This window comes from Hippocampus comes, unplaced genomic scaffold, assembly GCF_001891065.2.
Source record: "Hippocampus comes isolate QL1 unplaced genomic scaffold, H_comes_QL1_v1.1 scaffold125, whole genome shotgun sequence".
In the NCBI taxonomy this organism is placed as follows: domain Eukaryota; kingdom Metazoa; phylum Chordata; class Actinopteri; order Syngnathiformes; family Syngnathidae; genus Hippocampus; species Hippocampus comes.
In genome coordinates, this window is record NW_017805453.1 from 1,573,596 (window position 1) to 1,598,237 (window position 24,642).

The 24,642-nt window shown below is 40.8% G+C and overlaps 1 protein-coding gene across 5 annotated transcripts in view; it reads right to left on the bottom strand.

The window, feature by feature from the left end:
* cadm1b (cell adhesion molecule 1b) overlaps nt 1–24,642 on the bottom strand; it is a 163,033-nt gene that overhangs the window by 16,377 nt on the left and 122,014 nt on the right. For all 5 annotated transcript variants that reach the window (XM_019874321.1, XM_019874319.1, XM_019874320.1 and 2 more), the window contains 5 exons: nt 17,148–17,300; nt 14,998–15,135; nt 6,448–6,606; nt 4,800–4,896; nt 3,674–3,846 (listed from right to left, as the gene is read on the bottom strand). In XM_019874321.1, the coding sequence (XP_019729880.1) occupies nt 3,674–3,846; nt 4,800–4,896; nt 6,448–6,606; nt 14,998–15,135; nt 17,148–17,300 (720 nt within the window). The remainder of the gene's footprint in view (nt 1–3,673; nt 3,847–4,799; nt 4,897–6,447; nt 6,607–14,997; nt 15,136–17,147; nt 17,301–24,642) is intronic.

The window sequence follows — 24,642 nt, forward strand, 5'->3', positions numbered from 1 at the left end:
AAGGCTTAGTACATGCGAATATATTCTGCAGAGAAGAAATAGACCCTACATGAAATCACCCCCTTTTTTTCCCTATCGAGATGATATCGAAGATTCTGATGCTACTTTTGCTATTGTTTATATGTGAGATAACTCCGATTAGAACAGAGCAAAAATTACAGCCATAATATGTGTCCAAATAGAAGGCTGGCAGAACAAAGCGAATGAGGATATTGGCAAAGTGGCTGAAGAGAGTCTGACCGACCTCAGCGGTAACCCCAAAGTGGAGCATAGAAAAAAAAAATTGGATCAGTCGCTGAAAGAAGACACTTACAAACCAAAGACAATAAAAAGACAAAGTCTTAAAAACATCAATTTGACCAGACATGATAAATGAAATTAATGGCCGACATTTCAAGTGGCGTTTGCAAAACGCGAGACTACTCAGGACAAGGTTATCACACGAGGGCCAATCTGCAGTGTACAAACACACTAATTAAGCCGCTGTAGCGGGCGTGATTAGTCTGGGACAACAAAGCCTCGCACAGATCGCAACCTGATTTGGGATGGCATTAAATCCTGCACAAAAAGAGGCATGGGATTCACAGACATAATTATAAGCAATTATGAGCACTTTTTACCAATCTCCGGTTTCGGACGTCCGTGCTCACACAAGAGAGAAGCTCTTTAATGGAAATTCTTAAAATATGTGTAGAGTCAGTTGCTAATTGAAGAGACAACAGGGCAATGAGGATACAGACTCAGATACTGGCTGCAAAAACAACAACAACAACAAAAAAAAGATTTCTGGACAGAGAACATAGCCTTTTAGTCGCTGCAGCTATGCTTTTTCATTCAGCCACATAAACGGCATTCAAGACAATGCCCAGTGAATTTAGTGATTTGTTTCCAAGAACAATTTACTCAAAATATTTAAACATAATTGCTGCAAACATGTAGGACTGAATTACGGAGGTATAGCAGTGAACTGTATTTGACGATACCAACACTCTTCTCCGTGTTGAATTTACAGAACATGAAACATGAAGTCAAAATATGACAATAAAGCTGCATAAAATGATGCCTGCCAAAATCATGATACCTTAACAATTACATACTGTACATTACTTTGAACACGAAAAATGATGACAAAATGTAATGATTTGAGGATTGGCTTGGGGAGTAACGGAATACATATATCGGCAATACAAAAAAAAAAAAAATCACTGGAATCCATTACAGCCCAGAAAAAGAGACATAATCAGATTACAGGTAAATTTATAAAAAATTGAGATTATTTTGCAGGATTACAATTTCCACACAGATACACCATCGGACCGGTTATTTATTTGAGTCCTGAGCGCAACCCGTGGATAAATTGTCACAATTCGTCTGGCTTATATGCCGCGTGACTTGACTGGCGCAGTCGTTCCGAACAAACGGGAGGAAGGTGAACATTATGTGATGTGCCCTCCGAACATGCTCTGTTTGAAAGTAGGCAGCATGCAAAAAGGCAAGAAGTGGTGACCTGTAAACACTGTTTGGAATTTACTCACCGAAAGATTGATTTTTCTGTATATTACATTTGAATGAACCGTTTGGAATACACCAGTATGACCTCGCCATAGGCATCTTTTCACTAACCGTAATGTTCAATGCGGGCACCCAAAAGACAGCTTTGCAAACTTCTCTCAAGGATTAACTTCTCAAACAGCACGGACTATCTCTGAGAGTAATTACTGGAATACTGAATGCTTTTCACCTGAGAGATTTGGATTAGGAGGTACTATTGAATGTGTGAATGTGTGTGTGTGTGTGTGTGTGTGTGTGTGTGTGTGTGTGTGTGTCTCGAAAGCATTATGTGAGATGTGCCTCGCACCCACCAAGGCTGTTCTGTTCTCTCCCAACACATTCACCCTGAAAAATAAATTTTAAAAAAGAAAACTGACAACAGCACTCCCGCTGAACCATTCATACCTCCAGAAGGTCAATTCATTAAACCCGTCAATTTGAAATACTTGAAAGGGCTCCCTCCCTTTTTTGGGGGTGTCCAGAACAGATTAACAGGATTTACATTATTTCCTATGGGAACTATTGCTTCAGTTTTCAGAGGATCCAGTTTTAGTCAGACTTTATATATATATATGTATATATATATACACAGAACCAAGGTTCCACAGAATTTGACTTGAACTGTTTTCCTTAAATTGAATAATCCATAAAAACTGATTCCCACTTTTTGTGACCCTCTGATTGTTGATGGTATAGTCTCGTGGTTAGGGGCCAACTCCTGCTGTGACCATGAACAGGAAGAGCGCTATAGAAAATGGGAGACAAATGAAGTGAGTAAAAGTAAAAATATTTTAATACTACCAAGTATGAATGCCTTCTCAAGGGCATTTCATGATTGCCTGCTCTTCTTTAATGTACATTTTTTTGCAAGCTCCTTTGCTAAAAAGCTGCCAGCTACACAATTGGCAAGACGGCCCAGACGTGGAGGAAAAAAAAACCTTTTCATTTCTGCACACAAATGCACATTTTCAACAGCTGTCATCATAATTTGCTCGTCCGCCAGATAAACAAACCACAACAATGTTGCTTTTTGACAATGACTGTCAAGTCAATTTAAATGAGGCGGCCGAGAACAAATCAACACAATATCATTGTCGTGAAAGCTGCAATCAGATCTCATAAAAGCCAACAGAAGGCCCTTTCTCGACAACAGGCTTTGCTTTTTAATGCCACACAGCACGTTCGCCTCACATCCCACTGTTTAAATAAAAGTGCCCTTCCCGCTCACAAATCTAACAATCTCCCTCGACATGCAAAATATAGGGGGGAACAAAGGATGCATTTCCACAGGTCTATATGGTTTGGAGTATGAGCTCCTGTCACTGTTAGTGAGGTCAAGTTTATCCAGGCAATTTGTAGACAGAGATAAAGCTTTTTTTTTAATTTTAACACTTCTACATGACTTAAAAGTGTAAATGTGGTGGTGGTGGTGGGGGGGGGGGACAAACAAATGTGTTGCATGCTGGATGAACATAAAGGGAAATACTGAGTTGCAGCAAATAGTGGACATCCCTCAGTCATCTATGGAAGACAAATAAACACCTCAAATAAATGCCCCCCTTTCGCCTATCATTAAAAACATGCAGTAACTGTATTTAACTGGTTCCACTAAAGATGTTTGCTTCATTCAAGGCATGAGGAGAGGTGAAAGTTGGGGGATGACAACTCGTGGCTGTTTCACCATGGCGAGCATCTGACACTTCCTGGCTGAGAAGAAGAAGCCAACTAACATGGCTCGGTATTATTATTTTTTTTCTTTCCCTATTGCCCTAGCTTAGGGGAAAACCTCCAGTACCCGTTTTGAAGACTTTGATGAGATCAAGATGGACATGAAGACAGAGCTGTGGAGGGTCCCGGAAGAATGCTTGCAAAAACGCTTGATGGCATCTCAGGGAAGGCTGGGAAAGTGCGTTCGGCTCCAAAAGAATAACTTTATAGGGGAAAACCTGCAGTTTAGTTTTTAATATACTTTTGTGACACAATCCAGGGACCTTTTTGACACAACCCATACTTGACTTGTTGCTCAAAAAAGTTGTGATTCAACAATGCCGAAGTTCCATATTAATCAGGCGTTGAACAGTAATGGAGGACTGTCGTGCAATGAGGCGCAGCGCCTACTCACCGTACACATAGAGGATATAGTCATCATAGGCCTCGCCCACCGTGTTGGAGGCCACACAGCGATACGTGCCGTTGAAGGACTTGTTGAGGTTCTCAATGAACAAGTCCGAGCCGGTGACCACGGCGTGAGACGGCATGTCCTCGTTCACCCTTAGCCAGTTGATCTGATGAGGACTGTGAACACATTTGCACAGGAAGCTTAAATACAGGTCAATACTGAGAGTCATATTGAAACGCTGCACTGAAAAGAGACATATTTGGCAAACTCTGCCAATTGAAAAACTTACTCCTATCTCTGTGTGCTTATGGTTTCATATGGACCTGGGGCTAAAAAGCAAAGCATGGGGAGTCTCTGTCGCTGAACTACGAATGCTCAATGAATGGAGCAATCTTTGCCAAGTCTCTTAAATACCCACGTTTCAGCTCCCCCCCTATTTCCTCTCTTTGCAGTATTATAAAATAGCTACGGCGGGCCACTTCTTCCTTGACAGTCACGTTTGTGGTTCGGTAAATTATACAGCAGTACAGTGTATTGAAAGTGGTGTGTCAAAATGCTATGCGATAATAACACTTAAGGTCGCGGTTTTCTCGTTGCAGTAAATTGGTTTTGTGTGACAGTCGCTTGGTGTGCGGCTCAGAACTTTTTTGGGGGAGTGGGGTCACTAGTTTAGTCATTTCAACACATTTTTACAGAAACAGGCAAAAAAAAAAAAAAAAAAAAGATTAACTTGGTTATTTAATTTCATTCTTTGAAGGTTGGGAAGGCACTCCAGAGACATCTATTTGTTTAAAAGCAATTAACAAGTATATTTTCCTGTCAAAATATCAAGGTGAAGCAGAAAACATTGTCAGTGTTTGACATGGGGGTGGAAAATCCAATAAAATTTCAATAGTATCGCAATACAGCAATTGCATTCTCATCAATATATTAGAAAAAAACATTAATATATCATGAATAACAATACAGAAACAGCTGTCATAAACTCCACCTATTTGGATATCGAAAAGCCCTCATCTCGTGATTTGACGTGATGTCTCAAGATTGTGCTATAAGTGAAAGTCATACGATGCACGTTGACTCTGACATTTTGTCCCACCCTTCATCTGTACTGCACACGTGCACTCACTGTGGTTTTCCTCCTGCAATGCACGTCAGATCAAGATTATCGCCCTCTCGAGTTAATCCTTCGGGATACGTCACCACAATCTTCACTTCAGGTTTATCTGAGGAATAAAAAAAAAGAAAAGAAAAGAAAAAAAAAAGACACTTATTGACTTGTAGGGTATACCCTTAACAAGGCCGACCGGCTCTTTTTTTACTGCCTCTCCTACCTGCAACCAAAACTCCAATAAAATTATTATTGCACTCGGAAACGTGAAGCGAGAACAACTCGAACAAAAGTAAAAAAAAAATAGCCAGGAGTGAAACGTGGGGCAGGATGAAAAGGATTATCCGATGTGCACAGGTGAGATCTACTCAACCGGTCGTAGTTTACAACAAAATCATTTCTCTCTCCTTATCGCCGTGTGCCCAAGATGACCAAATTGTCAAGCACTTCCAGCCAAGCTTTGTGTTTTTCCTTCAAAGGTCAGACATAGAATGCAGACCAAATTTAATATTCTTCGCCTCGTACACTATAGTGACTTAACCTTTAATTAAGATGCACTGAGGCAGTCCGGTTTATCAGTCACACTTGATCAGAAAAGCACCTGAAGCTAACAAGAGCAAAATCTGTGTGCTGTCGAGGAGCATTTTTATAGTCTTGTCTCTTCAGCGCATGGTGAACGCGCACGTTGATTGGCCAGTAATAATTTCGCTAATTAGTGGAGGAGAAGTCTATTATTCTACAGAATTTCTCATTCGTTAATCAAGTAATCGGAAAAAAAACTAGTTATATTTACACCCTATGAACTCTGCTTAGCAACGGGTATATTATTTGACGAAATCAGTAAATGCACATTATTAAACTCATTTGAAAAGATGAACAATGTTTCCAACACTCCCAAACTTTGAAATTTTATCTTGACAAGCACAGTATTAAGATACATGCGTGATAAAGTCTGTTGAAAGAAAAAAAAAAGGACGTAACGCAAAAGGTGAGTGAGGAAAAGGCAATTTTTCACCATTTTAACATTTTAAAATCCAACGCATAAAAAGAAGCCTATTAATAGTAGATATTCAAAAAGAATAAAACAAACATGCACAAAAAATAACGAAATAAAGTAAAACCATAACACGATTTTTGTTCAGGAAAGAAAATGGTGAAAGTGCTATTAAAACAACGATAACTAACTGAAACTCCATGTTACGTTGATAAAACTAAAACTAACTATAATATTAGCACAAATAGACCCCGTTTTCAAACTAAACTAAAACAAAGCATTTTTGGAAAAAAATAAATAAATCACGAACAAAAACTAACAAACACGTTCCGACCACTAAATCTAATTCATTTAAGAAACAAGAGTCAAATTGAAATAAAAAGTAACTCTCATGATCAATTCAAAACTATTAACTTACAACCCCATTATGTTAACAAGATAACATCGCCACAAAAAGTCAGATAAAAAATGAAAACGCTTATATGCTTGGTGAAGTTATGTATGACTTTGGGACACGCCCGAGGAATATTTCACATCCCGGGTGGCATTTGACTTTACAGGCTTCACTGTGTTAGGTGATTTGTTGCTGTGCAGTAATTTCCGGAGTAATCATGCGTTCGGATTGCGGTGTGCGGTGTCATTGTGTAGCGGTAGTTTTAAGAAGCTGCTCACATAGCACTTCCAGGTTCCGTTGAGCCAGCAGGTCATTCGCGGCCGGATGGTCGATGATGCAATCCACCGGCACGCCGTCGTCTTCTTTGCTGACTAAGAATCGCACGCGGCTGGTGACGGTAAACATCCGGTCGTACATCTCCTCCACCGTTGTTTCACCTGGAAAGAAGGGAGAGGTGAACTGCAGTGGTGGGCAGCAAATAGCGAGATTGTTGGGAGTATCTGTTCTTTACTTAGCTATTTGATGACTTTTATTTTTACTTCAAAACTCAATACGTTTTATTCCTGACTTTGTAAAAATAGGCTTGCGTGACTTCTAACCTCAGAGAAGATGACGGAGCATTAAAAAAAAAAAAAAAACAACAACAAAAAAACAACAACAAATAAATAGAGAGGTCAAGTCAACCACGGTTGAGCTTTTGATTGATTTGAGATTTTGAGGAAAAATGAGGTGGAAACGGCAGGGACTGTGAAATGGAAGAAGATGACCGAGAGATGATTAACGTCAATGGTAACGCAATTGGAGAAGCGTGATATTTTTCACATTTAGGTGACGGATATCGTCCTAATTTCCATGTTAATATCTAAAATATTCATATCTCATTATCAATATGATGCCGATATATCGCCCAGCCCTACTCAGGTGCGACTTGTACATATTAAAATTAGAGCAAGGACTCGCGCCCAAAATCCATGTCCTCTAATTGTGTCAGCAGCAGCGAATGAGTGCGAGCTGGATTCAAAACACAATTAGGAAATGGAGATGTTGGGTGCGGACCCGAGTTCTGCTGTTTGTGGTCTTGATTTTTGGAAAAATAAATTACCACACAAAATGCAATTTCTCATCTAGTCCAACTTTTTTTTTTTTTCCGCCTTCATGAAGCATTTTTTGATTGGTGCTACTTCAAACTCAGTCAAAAGATTACACTAAACGGATGTCCTGAAATATACTGGCAAAACTCAGATTAAGTGACATTCTAGTATGCTAGATTTTAGTCAACCTAAATTAAAAATGGGGACAAAAAAGCCATTCTGCTGCAGATTGAGAGGAAGTGGGCTGATTTTCAGGTAGGTCAGTGGTTAACTGCTGAAAAAAAACATTTTAAATTCCGCCATTGCACAAAGTTGCATATTCAGCAAGTTAATCATGAAGAGCACATTTGGTGTCAAGTCGCCTTTACATTGAATTTCGGAGATAGAGAGGATTTAGACGATTCTTAAAGGAGCAAGTGGGTCATATGAGGCTGATAATGAGTGGCCTTTACAGCGTTAGGGCAGAGCGTTGTTGGGGTTGGGTGTCGGGGCGGGGGCAAACCGGCAGTAATCTGCCGTCCGTTCGACCCTGCGGAGCTGTCAGAGAGGGACTTCATTTAAAGAGCATTACAATGCCACGGGGGCAGCGCATTAGCCGCAGTGCTGAGTACGACGCTTTCCTCGCACTTAATGAAGTGGGGAAATAATTACCCCCACCCCCCACTCTGACCGTCGCACTTTCATGGTCACAAGGGGAGCCCCCAAAGGACTCAAAACAGTTGATGATGATGATGATGCCAACACACACTGACAATACGGATGGGTATTAAGGTAACACACACCGGCCTACCGAAGACCCGCTCTGGGCTTTGTGTATTGAGATTTGTAAATGGTCAGTGCACTTGAGCGCTATTCCGAATACAACATGCAACAAGGCACAGAAATCAACGAGTTTACTTTTGGTTGTTTCTTGCAGAGCTCACGGGAAGCGATTCATTGCTTAACCAGTTTTAGTATGATTGTGTGCAAAACATCCACCGTTGTAATTGGTCGAACAATCACATGTTGTCAGGGCATTTTTAAATCAATTGAAATGTTGGCAGCAAGATATTTGGAAGGATTTGAAAAGGATGATTTTTATTTATTTATTTTTTTTAATTCACGTGACGAAAACCTCTGTGATAATTTGGGACAAGATATACCAAACTGACCTTTCATGGAGGCGACATAAAATACAAAGGTATTTTATGTCGCCTCCATGAAAGGTCAGTTTGTATTCATCATTGTGTGCGTGTTATTTTTTTGAGGGGTGGAGGGTAGTGAAATATCCCCCCCCCCAAAAAAAAAGCATTAGAATAATAATCAATTTTCTGAAAATAAAATGCCTAATTGCTATAACGATAAAAAAATTATGACTTTTGTGTTTCTCAATATTTCTCAATATTTCTTGGAAAATTGACAAAAATTGACAAAACTTACTTGAGGGTTCATGTAAATCTGTGGGGCGCGGGTGGAAAATTGACAAAACTGAAATATTGTTGGGATTACTTGAGGGTTCATGTAAATCTGTGGGGCGCGGGGGCGGGGGGCATGAGTGCTATTATGTTGTAGCATGTAATGGCTGATACACTAAACTCAGATTCGTGAATGTGATGAAAATAATGGAAATAACATATTTCCCACTACCCTTTTGAAATAATGTAAAAATATAATTTTTGGGGTAATTTAATGTTTCAATCAATTGACTTCGAAGCAATAAACTGTTGCCTTTATCTGTTTGAGTACACTGGATCATAGCAATTTTTTTTTTCCCCAGGGCAAAAATGATTATTTTCTTTGGAACAAGGAAGAGCCACATTATAAAATGTACAGGTGTCTACTAGACATTAAAATTCATGGCGTCACGTATTGTAACTCTGAACGTGGGTGTTTTTTTTTTTCCTTTAGTGCAGAAACAAAAAGTCTGCATCTGGTATGGAGATTTGAGCTTTTCTGAGTTGCGTTTTGAGGACGAGGGTCGGAGAGTATACTTATCAATGTTGAGGCTTGTCAATTATCAACGTCATCCATGTGCAGATGAAGTAAAAGAAAAGATTGGAAAAAAAAAAACAGCTGCAAATCAAAACCGTCGCAGGGACTTGAATCTAAATGCGGACCGGATTTGAGTGTCGTAGCGCAGGCGCCTAATCAAAACACACTTGTGAGCATCAACCACTGATCAATCCCAGCACAATCAAGCATAACCTCTGCCAGGGTGACACTTGCCGCTGTCAAACGCTGTCTGAACAGAATATTGAATTAGGAAATCAGACGGCCTTTCAGATGACGGGTTGGCAAAACAAGCTCAAAAAACATTGCAAGGAGTAAATTTAATGTTGACACCAATCTTCCAAACAAACTTCCGTTTGTTTGCAAAACATGTTTTTTAAGATTCCAAAGTTAAAGCTACAACTCAACATCGGACTATTTCAGTTCTTTGCCTTAAAAATACGTTTCGTTCATGAGTGTGAGTGCGGCAAGTCAGTGGGGACGTGCTTGAAGTACGGAAGATGCTAGAAAAATACTTTTGTTTTCATTTTGACGACAGCCCCAAAAAAAAAAGAAATCGGCCTGACCAGATAAAATCCGATTACCGCAATTTCTGGACTCTACTTTTTTGACATGCTTTGAATGCTGTGGCTTAAACAATGATGCGGCTAATTTATGGATTTTTACGTGCTAACGAGATTCATATCGTCAATACAGGGCTGTGTCTCACATCATAAAGTGGCAACAGTTCTGAGATACAGCGCGCAAGAGAACAAAGTACTGCCCGAGGTGAGACCAAGCCCTCTTGTTTGCTGTCACAAAAATGTCGAGGGGGGGATACTCCCGTCTGCCTGGGGAAGCCACTTTTAGACAAAACGTGACATTGAGTAAGAAATGTTTGTTTATATTTCTGACTGCTTCGTTGTTCCTCACCCAAACGAAAGTATTTTGGTTGACTACATAAAATAAAAATCAAGAGAGTTTTTAAAAAACATCAACTGAATTTTACATTAATAATACCAACTGAAACGAACTCAAGCAAAAATATCATTCAATTTTTTTTTAAAGCTGGACTAACAGACAGACTGATTGACAGACCGACAGACAGATAGGTGGATAGACACTTGTAAAACATATAAAAACAAAACCAAAAAAAATGATAAAAATCAACCAACTCAATCTGAAAACTATTTATAACTAGCGGAATTTGAAACACAAAGGTCAAACCACTAAAAACTAGCCATCATGAAAAATCGAAAACTACACTTGTATTTTTGTGTAACACCACTTGTATTGATTTAGTGCGCTGAATATGATGACGCCACTGGTCGTTTCATCGTGTGTGTTCAGACGAGCTAGTTGTGCACTTGATATTCCCTCGATTGCCTCAGGACACAAGTACAGTAATCAACCATCAGTCCTACACACAATCGACAAGAAATTGATTGATTGTAATGGCCCTCCTCTAACCCAGCCGCTGGGGGGCAGTGCCCTCCCCTGGGGGTGCACTGTTCCCCAGTGCCGGTCCCAAGCCCGGAGAAATGGGGAGGGTTGCGTCAGGAATGGCATCCGGCGTAAAACTTTTGCCAAGACGACCATGCGAGTTGGTAGGACGGTTTACAGGGGCGGATGGAAATTACTGACTCGCTGTGGCGACCCCTGAATAGGGACGTGCCGAAAGGAGAAGAAGAAGAAGAATGGCCCTCCTCTGTCTTCATTTATCTTGGCTGAATGCCATCCAGTCATTCAGGCATATTGTGGAAAGAAAATGCAGAGCATCGTATCCGAAATCTCGTCGTCTCAAAGCTCAGGAATCACGCGGAACATTTGGAGACGTGGCCTCAGGAGTAATGTTAAGACCCACAACAAAAACGCTGCACACACTACAGTATTTTTGCAAAACTTTAACTTCTAATCCTTCTACGAACACCACTTGTATTGATTTAGTGCGCTGAATATGAAGCACTGTTTTCCGAATGAGCAAAACATTAAGATGGTTTATGATTTCATCCTCTGCAGGCTGTTTCACATCCCCACCCGCAAATCATAAACATTATTCAGACAAGGAAATCAATTCGGTAAAAGACCAGCAGCAGACAAGATTGTTTCCACATTATTTCAATCATTCTGCTGCTGTAATTTATGTTAATTTTGCCACCTAGTGTGCTGATTCTCTCTCCGGGGCCAGAAGCTTCCAATGGCAATCCTGACAGCTTGATTATTGATTGCAAAGCCAATACTATCACTGATGCTGAAATCAACCAGCAGATCACTTTGTCTATCCTGCCAAAAATGACGGAAATATTGACTGTGTGCTATGTCACTCCATCACTGTGGGGAAACGAAGCTTCAAACAATGCAATACAAGACCGTCACCACACTGCATGTGTTACCTTATTGTTGATGTGACTCAATAAAATTTCCCTCAAGTTCTGATAGAGTTCACTCCAATTACAATACATTTAATCGAATTACGAGACAAAATAATTCACACCAATGGTATAATACTATTCACGCCGATTACGACGCAATAAGATCTTTTCAAATGACGATAGAAAATACGATTTACTCCGACTGTGATATATGATTCGCTCTTGTCATGATATTATTACCTCAAAATTCAATTCAATACTGTACTGTATCTAATTTTGATACAGTATAATTCACTCCAATTTTAATCCGATTTTCACCAAGTACGATAAGATCACCGTATTTTCAGCACTATAAGGCACACCTTCAATAAATGGCCGATTTTTAAACTGTTTTCATATGTAGGGCGCGCCGCATTATAATGCACACAGAATAGAAGCTATAATAGTGGCTTTAGTTGCGTTGTGCATCCACTAGATGGAGCTACGCTAAAGGGAATACAATACAACCTGTAACAAAGCGTTTTACAGAACATGTAAAATACGACATCCGAGAAATCAGAATATTGATCATATATAATGTGCATCGTATTATAAGGCACACTGTCGGCTTTTGAGAACATCTTAATAGTGTGGAAAATACGGTAATTCACTAGAAATCGGCCATGAAGAATACAAATATGATACAATGTCATCCCCTGCAATCACAAAATGATTCACTCAGATTAGTATGTGATTCTTTGCAATTAGGACACGATAAGGACACGATATACTCCAATTACCATATGACATGATAAGAGTGCGATAAGATAACATTTTGACTGCACTCACACTCCAAGGACAATGTGGTTAACTCCAAACACGATGTGATGTAATCCAATTCGAATCCACTTGACTCAGATTATGACACAATTCCCTCCAGTTATGATACAATTCACTCAAAGTTTGACATGATACGATTCATTCCAATTACGACAATTGTCAATTACGATATGATTCTGCATGAATGTGAGTCAATACTGTAAATACTGAAGCATTGATGTGTATAGTCCCCCCGCCCCATTCCTCGTCACTGTGGATAACTGCTGGAGATCGATAATGATATTTGTATACTCTAAGAACAGCTTTCTCAATCGTGCAAAAAGTGAAAATACTTACAGCTCAGTCGTGAATATATTTAAACTACAAGCTGTAATGACGATAATGGCATTCTATGTCCCACAATTCTTCATCCATCAACTGGACCATGTCTAAATATTTCGTCTCATGACAAAACCAATGAATTTGACAACAGGCACGCACAGATCCACTCTGGGTAAATACGAAAGAACAAAAATGAATATTCCTCCCCTTGCTGCGCACTAATGAAAAACTGATGACCCTTAATCATAACTGAGAGGCAATAAAGACGATTCCACACTGCGAGGTTATACCTCTGTGCACTAGCCCAAGATGCGGAAATGAAAATGAAATGCAAAAATGTGAATTCAAAACAGTGACTGCAAGTTTGCAGTGTCTAGAGCAGTGGTTCTCAAACTGTTCGATCGAATCGGTGAATCAGTCTCAGGGGTTCGACAGCGCTTCTGCCATGGAGTTTAAGACACACCCGACTCAACATGTCAGTTATGACACGCCCGCTTGGCCGTCACTGGCTGGTTCATTTTGTGCACAATTAAAAAACGTATACTTTATACTTATACTAAGCGTTTTTAGGGTTTTTTTCTGTTTTTAATGAATGTGTTTTTATTTTTATGTCTTGAATTTGTAAAAAAAAAAAAAAAAATCTTTTTATTTTTCACAAATGAAGGGTTCGGTGAATGTGCATATGAACTGGTTGGGTTCGGTACCTATAACAAGGTTAAGAACCACTGGTCTAGAGTCTTTCATGGCAACACAAACAGATTTATCGCCATGCCATTCCATCAGCATTCAACTTGTTTAACAGAACCGTGAGAGTAAATATTTGGGGAATTTGAAATCACACCACGAGCCGCAGAGGCTGATGATTTATGAGAAACATTCAGCAACAAGATGCTCTTAACGGGTGGCTTGATCACTGAGTTCTTCTGCTGAGCAAGCAAAAACAGTAAATAAGAAAATGGAATGGCTCTCAGGGGAGCGAAGGCTAACTTAGCTAAGGCCAAACAATCCTCAACAAGTTCATCTGAGGTTTTTCAATGAAAAATCTTGGCACTCTCTATCTGCCCAAAGTGAGTGATCATTGCCCTTCTGGCCCTAAATGCAAGTGGACCGTAACAACAAACAGACCTCAAAACAAAACCTCTCACCCTCATGTTTTCATTTTTGGACCCAGCGACCAAGGTCCTATGTTTAATTGTGCCACTGGCACACACCCCTCACCCCCACCCTCGCCTCCTGTTTTCAGGAGCTAGGTGGTGGTTTCCATTGCTGACTGCAAAATATCACTCAGATACCAGAAACCACCACAGTGTGGAACTCATTCAGAAAATATCAAAATTATGTAACATACTGGCGAAATTTTATTTTCCATTAAATTGTATTTATATTTTTGTAATTAAAACTATTACAATACTTTGAATTGTATTAACTACAGTTTCGAATCAAAAGTAAGATTTTGTCCTCAAAAATGTATTCTCTCAGTTATATTTTAATTTACATCAGAACTGTAAGTACAACTTTATTCTCACATTTATTTATTTGTTTTTTTACTGGGTTCGTTTAGGAATCTATTGTTTACGCCATTGTGGGAGTGAACTCAGCCGACTTAATTCCTGACCAGTCAAAGCCACTCCTCTCATTCCCTTTAAACTAGGCGCATGAGAGCTGCACGGTCTATATGGCAGAATCATAATGGACACACTGGAGTCCAAAATATGTGCAAAATATGTTTGTAGGGACCTGAAAGATCTCCACCTGTGGATTATATAAAGTTGGCCACTGTGAAATTGGCACTTGGAGAGCGCGTTCCACCCCCGATCGTGCGTCAGAACAGTCAGTCCTCATATCGGCCTACTGTTTCGACAAATGATTGATCAATCTAATGTGTGCTTGCGCTCTTCAACGATCCAATTTTAATGGCCAGCATGCCGTCTTTTCTTTTTTTTTTTTCTCCTTAAAAGCGAGTCTTTTGGAGTTGCAAGAACCCTCCTATCGTATACATCACAAATAAAGTCGAAGGGGAGTGCTAGGGAGTACGTACTGTACGACACGTCAATGTAATATGAAAAAAAGTGCCAGAGGAGGTAGGGAGTGCATATGCTACTAAGATACTAATCACGGAAAATAATTTGCTCCTCTGCTCCAACCATCAACCACCATCCATGTACATGTTGTATGAGGCACATTTTTTTCTCAGATGCAGCTGCTAGTGGCAGGCAAGAGGGCATGAAGTCATGTTGAGACTTGAATTTGGACCTACCTGTCATTTCCTCATCTCCTTTCATCCATCTGATGGAGGCTGCTGGCTTGCTGCCGCTGGCCGTGCAGGTTAGCTCCGTCTCGTTGCCCTCGCTGACCACGTCCTCGCGGCTCTCGATGATCGGGCTTCCCGGGGGCACTGATGCAAAAAATAACGGCTCCAGTTATGAGGATGCACATGCTCGTATATTGGACAAGGATACACAGGGTGGATAATAAAATACAAGCGCCAACTGCCTTATGAATATTTTGACAACCCACATGACTTTTGGATAACCTCTCAAATTTGAAATTTAGGAACACAAACCAATGGAAAAATCAAACCTCTGCATCGTGCCTGCTTGGAGTTATAATAGTTTGGGAATTTCACGTTTTAGTTTTTATTTCAGTTTGACTTTTGTTTTTTAAATTCTTGTGTGGAGTTTGCATGTTCTCCCCGTGCCTGTGTGGGTTTTCTCCGGGTACTCCAATTTCCTTCCACATTCCCAAAACATACATACAAGGTTAATTGATCACTCTAAATTGTCCCTGGTTGTTATTGTGAGCATGGATCGTTGTTCGTCTCTGTGTGCCCTGCAATTGGCTGGCAACCGTTTCAGGGTGTCCCCCGCCTACTGCCCAAAGACAGCTGGGATAGGCTCCAGTATGCCCGCGATCCTCGTGAGGATAAGCGGATCAGAAAATGGATGGATGGATTCACACCAAAAGCTGATTTCAGAAATTAATTTACAAATTTCAAAACAAATGACATTTTTGCGATAATTATAGCTAGTTTTAGTTTTGTGAAGTTGACATTTTGTTGAAGCCAGTTGTTGTTTCTTGAAAGCACTTGTTTTCATTTTACATGTTTTTTCCCCGTCTTGATTTATTTTTTCATCCGTTTTCATGAACGATGATAACCTTGCTCTGCGTATTCTATGTCCCTACTGTAAGTTGCAAAAGCTTGACAATCATACAATTACGATAAATGTTACTAAGGTGGAAATTCAGTACAATAAAATTCTATCAACAGTTTCCAGCAAAAACTTTATTGTAAGTTCTTTCCAGTGTGTCCTTGTGGCCCAAACAAGTTTGAAAAGTTTGCTGCATTCGCCTTTGAACGCTTCAGCCGAACTCACAGAAAAGGATGAATAAGTCAAGATTTAAATATGAAATAAAGTCTTCGCGCATGAAGCCAAATAATTCCTCCATGCATTGAACGCAGGATACTCTTCCCTTATTCCTCAAATTAGTCATCGGGCTGAACTCTCGTCGCTTGAAAGCCAAAAGTCAGAGGGGGGTTCATTCCAAGGACTCTTCAATGCAACCCTCAGTTTAGGAGAAAAATGCTGCCACTGTCGGCCTCAATTGTACAAGAAAAGCAATTACTTTAAAGGGCTTTTAATTCCTTTCATTCATCGCCGGGATGTTGGCGTGTATAATAAAGCTTAACTAGAATCATTTTGCCCCAAAGCATCACAGTGAAGGCACAGCTGACTCTCAAAAGGGAATGGTTTGGGAACAGCCAAGTCAACATTCACTGGAATTCACACAGTCAACACAGCTGCCAAGACCGATGCGGCAGACACCATCGGTTTGAGCATCTGCTCCTTTTTCGCACTGAGGGCCCTTAATTGGCTGACATTTTGTTTCGGTTGCTAAAGATGACTGGATCAAAGATGACTACTATCCATAAAGCAGCAAGATAAGATTAAAAAAAAAAAAAAAAAGAAAAGTAAGTCAACGAATTTGTGGGAGGGAGCACATGTGGTGCACATGAAAGGAAAGATGACAAAACTCCGAAGACGAATGGGAAGGAGTGCATACGAAGTGACATGTAGGGTTAAGGGGATGAGAGGGACTGACACAACTAAGGCATGGGGAATGAGAAAATATAAAAACAGGAGTGAGAGCAAGTGCATCGACTGCACCGAAAAATTAAGATAAAAAAATTGTGAGGGAGTGCATACTGTACACTTCACATGTGAGCTGTACGGAAGAAGGGGGGGGTCGGAGGGAGTGCATACGCTACCCAACACTAGTAAGATTTTTTTTAAAAAATAAGTTTGACAGAATGAGCAGGAGGGAGTGCATACTTAATATTTCACAAGTTAAAAAATAATCAAACAAAATCAAAACAGTGAGGCACACGTACCGGTGCCTCATACCTACCTAGGACGGTGATGTCGGCGTAGGCCTCCTGAGGGGGGTCAGTGTAGAGCTGGCACACGTAGCGTCCGTCGTCGGAGAGCGACACATTGGACAGGGACACCCGCAGTTCATTGTCAGAGAAATTCATCAGCTGGAACCGGCTGTCCTTCAGGGCTGTGAGCGGGGGGCCACAGGACACATCATGAGAAGCCACGTAGCAACGTGAGAAAAAGGTCCCGTGCAAAACAGCGAGGGCTCAAAATGAGCGCGAGGGGGCAGGAAGACAAAAGAGGCAGGGGGCGAAAATGAGATGGGGAGGAGCGCAAGACGCTCTGCAAGCTCTCTCCTTAATTGAGTCAAAGAAAAGTCGGCTTCAAAGTGATTCATACGATTGGATTTATAAAGTAGCTTCACAGTCGGAGAAGCACCCGCCAAGACAGAAACGTGAGAGGGGCGCTCATGAGGGCTCCTAACAAGCAGGCAACTCTTAAAACAGACTGCTGTTCCTTGTCATGTATGGGTCCATTTCGCTTCAATTCGAAAAATATTAATACATTAAAGCTACTGGAGAAAAAAAAACATTAAAAACATTTCAGCAGCTTGTTTTGTTAAAATTCTTAGTCCGCATAAAAATGCATTGACAGGCTGTCAAGCGGACGCCAAAGCAACAGGTGGCACCCTACGACTTCAATGTAAGGCCGACAGTCAGAAGCATGACGAAAGCCGTTGGAGGAAAAGGCAGAAGAACAACAGCTGATCAGGGAAAGGGGTGAAATTATCACGTCTCTTCAGTACAAAAGATAACACGAAAAATGAGCTAACTTTGTGATAAAGGCAGTCATCGAGGTCAGGGCGACACATTGTCAGTTGACATGTATGCGTACCATGTTAGATTGTGAATATGTTACAAGTAGGATTAAAAAACGTGATAGGAGGGTTGGGATGGAGTGAACGCGCTACACGTTCCAATTAATATCAGGTCTGAGAGGAGCGTTGGGGGACTGCATCTGGTACATGTCGCAAATAAGCTAAAAAGTGACACCAAGTGCGGGATGGAGTGGGAAAGCGTACGTATGTTACACCTAGCAAATAAGAGACATTGTGTGAGGGAGATCCCCCGCCTGTCGCAAATAAGCTAAAAAGTGAGGCTCCAACACCCCTGGAGTGGGTAGTGAGGATCAAGCGGTTCGGAAGATGAATGAATGAATGTGTGAGGGAGCGCAGACTGCACACTTCGCATGTGAGATGAGCCATGTTTGGGCGTGCATGCAGTGCATGTTACAAATAGGTGTGAGAGGAGAAGTTGGGGAGTGCACATGGTACAAGTTCCATGGAAGAAAAAGGGAGACGAAGGATTGGGACGCATACGCTACATGTAATATGGAGGATTAAAAGAATGAAAAGGACTGCGTATGGTGCACATTGTAAGATCAAGTGAGAAGAGCGGCAGGAGGGGGTGCATGCTGTACCCATCCCAACTAAGAAAGTGAGAGGAGGGTTGCGAGGGAGTGATACATGTTCCAATTCATGTCACATGTGAGGGGAGGGATGTAGGAGTGCATACGTTACGCTGTTACACTGTGTTTTTATGTTGTGTGTTGTGTTTATTATATTACTTTATGCGAGCTGTTTTGTTCAGCGCTTTGTTACAGCTGCAGCTGTTGTGAAAGCGCTATATAAATCAGGATGTATTGTATTGTACACATCGCAAGATAAAATGACATGAAGGCTGGGATGTAGTCAGAAGAGGAGTGAGAGGGAGTGCATACATAACACTTCACAAGTAAAACGAGGAGAGAGGAGGACGGAGCAAGTATAGTATGCGGCACGAGTAAGACACAGTGAAAGGAAGGAGTGTATGCGGTGCTCCTTACAAGTGTGGGAGGACAGGTGAGGGAGGGAGTGCATAAGGTACAAGTTACAAGTGAGATAAATAGCAAGATGAAGGGTGCAAGGGGGTGAGAGGAGTGCATACGGCACATGTAATATGCAAGTGGAAGAGTGAGAGGGAGTGCGTACGTTACACTTCAGCAGTAAGATTCGACTTCAGTGTATGCGGCGTTTGGCACAAGTAAATAAAAGTGAGCAAATCAACGCCTGAATCATTAATTGCAAATGTATTACGCGTGTTTTTCTGAAAGATATGCCTTCATCCCAACGATAGCAGACTTCAGGTCAATACCAATGGATTACATTCTAGTAAACGTTAGCATGCTCGGTTGAAGCCATCTTTTCTTGCCAGTGTGCTCTTTTTACATAAACATCTTTGGCTGATTGGATCAGTGGGGGCTGCATTTGATGCTCTGACCTGAGCTCCTTATGAGGTCCTTTGCAGAGATAGCCAACTCCTTGCTGCTGCCGCCTCTTAAAGCGCGGAAGGCGTTTTTGGTATTCCCATCAGGCTCGGCAGTTATTATCATGATCATTACTCAAGGTCTCGGGGCAGCATCAACATGAAATCCCATCTCCTCCCCCGATATAATTTGAGAGCTCTTGCGGAGGACTCAGAGGGGAACAACGTCGCACGTGTAACTTGGAGAGTCACAACACCTGATAGGGAGGGAAATCCTGACACCCCCGTGACGCCGGGTGGAAATTAAACAACAGCACGAGCAACGACGCGAGAGCTAAAGTGCTTACGAGTACACTTAAAAAATGTATGTTCCTGCCATCAGGTTGTATAAGAACGTGGAATAATCACACACCTAAGGAAGAGTACGCATAGCATTAGCATATTAACTACTTGTCAAGTAGATAATTTTCAAAGTGGAACCTGTCCTTATAAAGGCATTGTAATTTAAAGTTCAAGTCAATTTCCAAGTATTTAAGCAAGCTAAATTGGCTTATCCTACTTTTATAGAAATATTTAGCTTTACATTTGATGTCATTGCAATTATTAAGTGTTTAAACTGGATTTGGGAATCTTGCTTTTGTACATAAATGTTAAAAAAAAAGCAGCTGACTACTGATAACGATTGGTTTTCTTGTTATTGGTTTGGCTACTTCCTGGCACACACATACAATAAAAACAGACAATAAAAGTGACATTAGCTACCAGGCTATTTCCTGGTTTGTGTTAGGGTAACGTGGTGGGTCTGTACGATTTTTGATTCTGGGACTCAAACAGGAAAAAAAATAAAACAAAATAGAAATAGTTGTGTGCAGACTCTAATTTAAGATGGCGGGACTGCATGCATTTGGCAGGAGGAACAGTTTTGTCATGACCCAAACAACAAAAACAGACAATTGATTTTTATCTGACCTGTTTGTTAGGTATCAGGTTCGTTGACTAGGAGACAGAGACAGTACTATTTGCATTCCGGAGCGAAAGGAACACAACCATCATGACCCCGCCAAAAAAAAAAAAAAAAAAAGTTACCATTCAGTTCAACGATGTCCTCTTGGCAAGGTCAAAATGAAAATCATGGAGTGCATCCTCGACCTTCGTCAAGCCGAGAATCACCATTTACAAATTCCTACGTATTGATTTGTCTGGAGGACACAAACTATGTTATACGTCTGGTATTGATGTAATTGTGCCTTTGTTCAGTTTTCTCTAAATATTGACCCAAAACATTAGCGAAAAAAAGGATGGTGTACAACAAGGATCGCTACTAGGACTCCTTATTTTATGTCAATTGTTCGTCTGTCTGTCTGGCAATGCATCTACGTATTTATCAACCCACCTACCTTTGAGTTAATTTAGTTCTCTATACATCTCAAAAAAAATAAAATAAAAAATCGTTTCTGACTTAATTTTCAGTTGTGAATCACTCCCTCTCGTTGCCTTAGCATTTGGTTGAATTACTTTGCGATCACACAGACGTTTGAAACAAGATTGGGAATACGTTTTCAGCCATTTAAAATCTACCTTTTTCAAAGTCAGTCGCCTTCAGAAGCGCGCTGCAGTGAATAAATAACAGTGTCGCCTCATCCACAGAGACCCTCGGATAAACCTTCATTTTTCCCTTCACAGATGTCAGCTCTGCCAAATTGCGTGTCATTTCGCATAGATCTCATACAATAAACGCCTCGTCTTGACAAGACTGTCCCTGCCTCAACCTGTAAGGTAATTTTTATTTACTCACAGCAGTATGAATGTGTTTTTTTGCTCTTGAGAGGTGGTGATCATGATGCTGTTGTGTGAATGGGTATCTGTCTTTCTTCCTTTCTTCGAGAAGGGTATCCTTTTCAGGGATAGGCTCCAGTACTATTACAAATATAAAGTAGTATTTCGGAAAATACAAGTTCCCTACATTGTGAAAGTATGAATGCACCATGTTGCTTGCATAGCAAGTGCTTAGCGTACGTGATTCTTGACATCTTAAAGCACTTTTGTGGGTTCAGTGTGAAAGGCTCAGTATGAAAAAAAATGCAGACTCTATTGCATGCTGTGACAATATATTCTGCAACTCCCATGATGCTTTTGGAAAACCAGGACAAGACAGCGCACGTCTCTTACGAGCAAAACTTGCGAGCTAACAGCTGGGCTGCATTATAGACACAAATGTTCTCCATCACCTTGAAGGCTGGCTCATATCCCAGACACAAACGAGAGAAACAAGCGCAAGTGGGGAAAGAAAAAAAAAACAAAAACGTGAAAAATAGACAAGGCCCATATGCTCATGCATAATCATAACATTCAATCTCCTAATCTAAGAGATTATCGTAAAATCGAACAGTGACAAGGACACAAAAGTATTCCCATTATGGCCCGGTGGAGAATTATCTCATATTAATCTCGCCTGCTTCCTGAGCTTAATGACTTGTGCTAAAGTGGCAAAAGTCAAGGACAGATGGAAATCACGTTGTGCGCGCATACGACGCAAAGAAGGCGGGCTCGGCAGCCGAAGCTTTCCAGCTGCTCACGTAATGGGTGACAAAACAAATCATTTCTTTTTCACAGGTGCTCCACTATTCACAAAAGATGTGGACAAAAATGCATACTTTAGAGAATCCCTTAAAGCAGGGGTCCCCAAACCCCGGGCCGCAAACTGGTACAGGTCTGTGGGTCATTTGGTACCGGGCCGCACAGAAAGAATAAATAACTTACATTACTTCTGTTTCAATCATTTTGGAATCTGAAAGATGTTTTATTTTGAAAAATTACGAGATTCTCTGTTACATCCGTCGACAGTATGTCACTGTTGACGCAGGGCTTCTCGGTCACATGATAGGTTATCGCTAAAATGAAATCCAGGAGTGAGCAAAATGAGAAAAAAAACAAACGTCTTGGGAAAGTTTCTTTGGGAAGGGGAAAAGACCCAGCCAGGAGACAGAAGAGGAGCCTACGACTTCCAAGAAAAAGAAGGCTACATTTAATAGACAGTAGGAGTCCTTCTTAAAATACAGATTTATCTCAACGGGAGATTCCCACCCACCAAGCCCACGCTGCGTAATATGCGGCGATGGTGAGTCGTATTTTTCATGCACTTTGTAGTGTATCTTATTTTGAAGGCACGTTTAAACATTACCATAGTGACCAGAGAGTGCTGCGGCCAGAGAGGACGTTCCTCGTGTCATGATTCATGTTTATTAATTATTTTTAGAAAATACCACAGTTTTCATGCAGGTCATATCATATTATGTTGTTTCATTTATCCGGCCTTAAAGGCCAGTCCCTGAAAATATTGTCTGACATTAAACCGGTCCGTGGGGCAAAAAAGGTTGGGGACCGCTGCCTTAAAGTACACTAGACAAAGCCTTTGACATAGAACACAAGTACATCACAGTCCAGAGCGGCACGGTCAGCGACAGGTTAGCACATCCGCCTCACAGTGGTGCAGCGTTCAATTCCGGCTCCGGGCTTCCCGCGTGGAGCTTGCATGTTCACCCCATGCCTGTGTGGGTTTTCTCCTGACACTCCAGTTTCCTCCCACATCCCCCCCCCAAAAAAAAAACATGCATGGGAGGTTGATGGAACATTCTAAAGCAGCAGTCCCCAACCTTTTTTGCCCCACGGACCGGTTTAATGTCAATACAATATTTTCAGGGACCAGCCTTGAAGGTGTGACGGATAAATACAACAAAATAATATAACGTGACCTGCATGAAAACGATGGTATTTTCGAAACATAATAATAAACATGAATCACGACAAAAGGAGCGTCCTATCTGGCCGCAACACTCTGGTCGCGATGGTAATGTTTAAACCTGCCTTCAAAATAAGATACAAAATGCATGAAAAATACGACTCACCATCGCCGCATATTATGCAGAGTGGGCTTGATGCGTGGGAATCTCCCGTTGAGATAAATGCGTATTTTAAGTAGGACTCCGGATATTGTCAATTAAATGTAGCTTTCTTTTTCTTGGAAAGTCGTAGGCTTCTCGTCTGTCTTCTGGCTGAGCCCTTTCCCCTTCCCAAAGACGTTTGTTTTTTTACTCATTTTGCTAGCTCCCGGGTTTCATTTCTTGCGTGACCGAGAAGCGCACCTTGAACTGCGTCAAGAGTGACACACTGTAGACGGATGTAACGGAGAATCCGGTAAATTTTCAAAAGAAAACAGCTTTCAGATTCCGAAATGAATAAAACGGAAGTAATGTAAGCTATTTATTCTTTCTGTGCAGCCCAGTACCAAAAGACCCACGGACCGGTCCCGGTCCACGCCCCGGAGGGTGGGGACCATTGCTCTAAAGAAGTGTTCCTAAGTGTGAGTTTGAGGCTCCAGCATGCCGCGCGACCCTCCTGAGAATAAGCGGATTAGAAAATGGATTGATAATTTAAACACACCGTGTTCAGAAATAAATATAAAATACATTTTAAAAAGAAATTGAAAAAACTTCTGTCGTCCACTCATTAAAGTTTTGTTGAACAATCTCATTAAATTTTCGACAATTAATTGAGCTGTCTGTAATAAATGCAGAAACCAAGCTCAAGGCCAACACAAATCACCATTGAAACCATACATAGCCAATATGTCAGGATATTTGCCCAAAATACAGTAGGAGTATGGCTGATTTTTTTCATCAAGATGTGCGATAACCTTTACTGAAAAATTAATAAGGAGGAGGCTCTGACTTGTGACCTACTACAACGACTGATAAACCAGTCATTGATTAACAGTGTGAGACTGGGCTGCACATCATCACCATCATCATCTCAAGACAATAAAATAAAAATGTGCTGTCATTGCCTTTCCATTTGAATGTAAAATAATCGTTCTTATACCATGACAACAATGCAAAAAACATGCAAAGGATGAAGTTGCATTGTTTTAATGCTTGAGGCAACGGATATTTGAACATTTATATTGACAATTATATTCGTTATCCTTTGTAAAAAAAAAAAAAAGAAAAAAAAAAAGAAAAAAGATTACTGCAGTAAGTAATGTCCTAATGTTTGTATTTTACTGGTCCCACACAACCAAGGGATGTATACCAGAAGGACCAGCACCAGGTCCATTGCAATGAAGCAAAATAATAAATTAAAAAGCATCAACGTATGCTTTTATAATGTACAATAGTACACACTTTCCCGCTTCATATTCGCTTATGGAGTCAACTATTTGCTGAT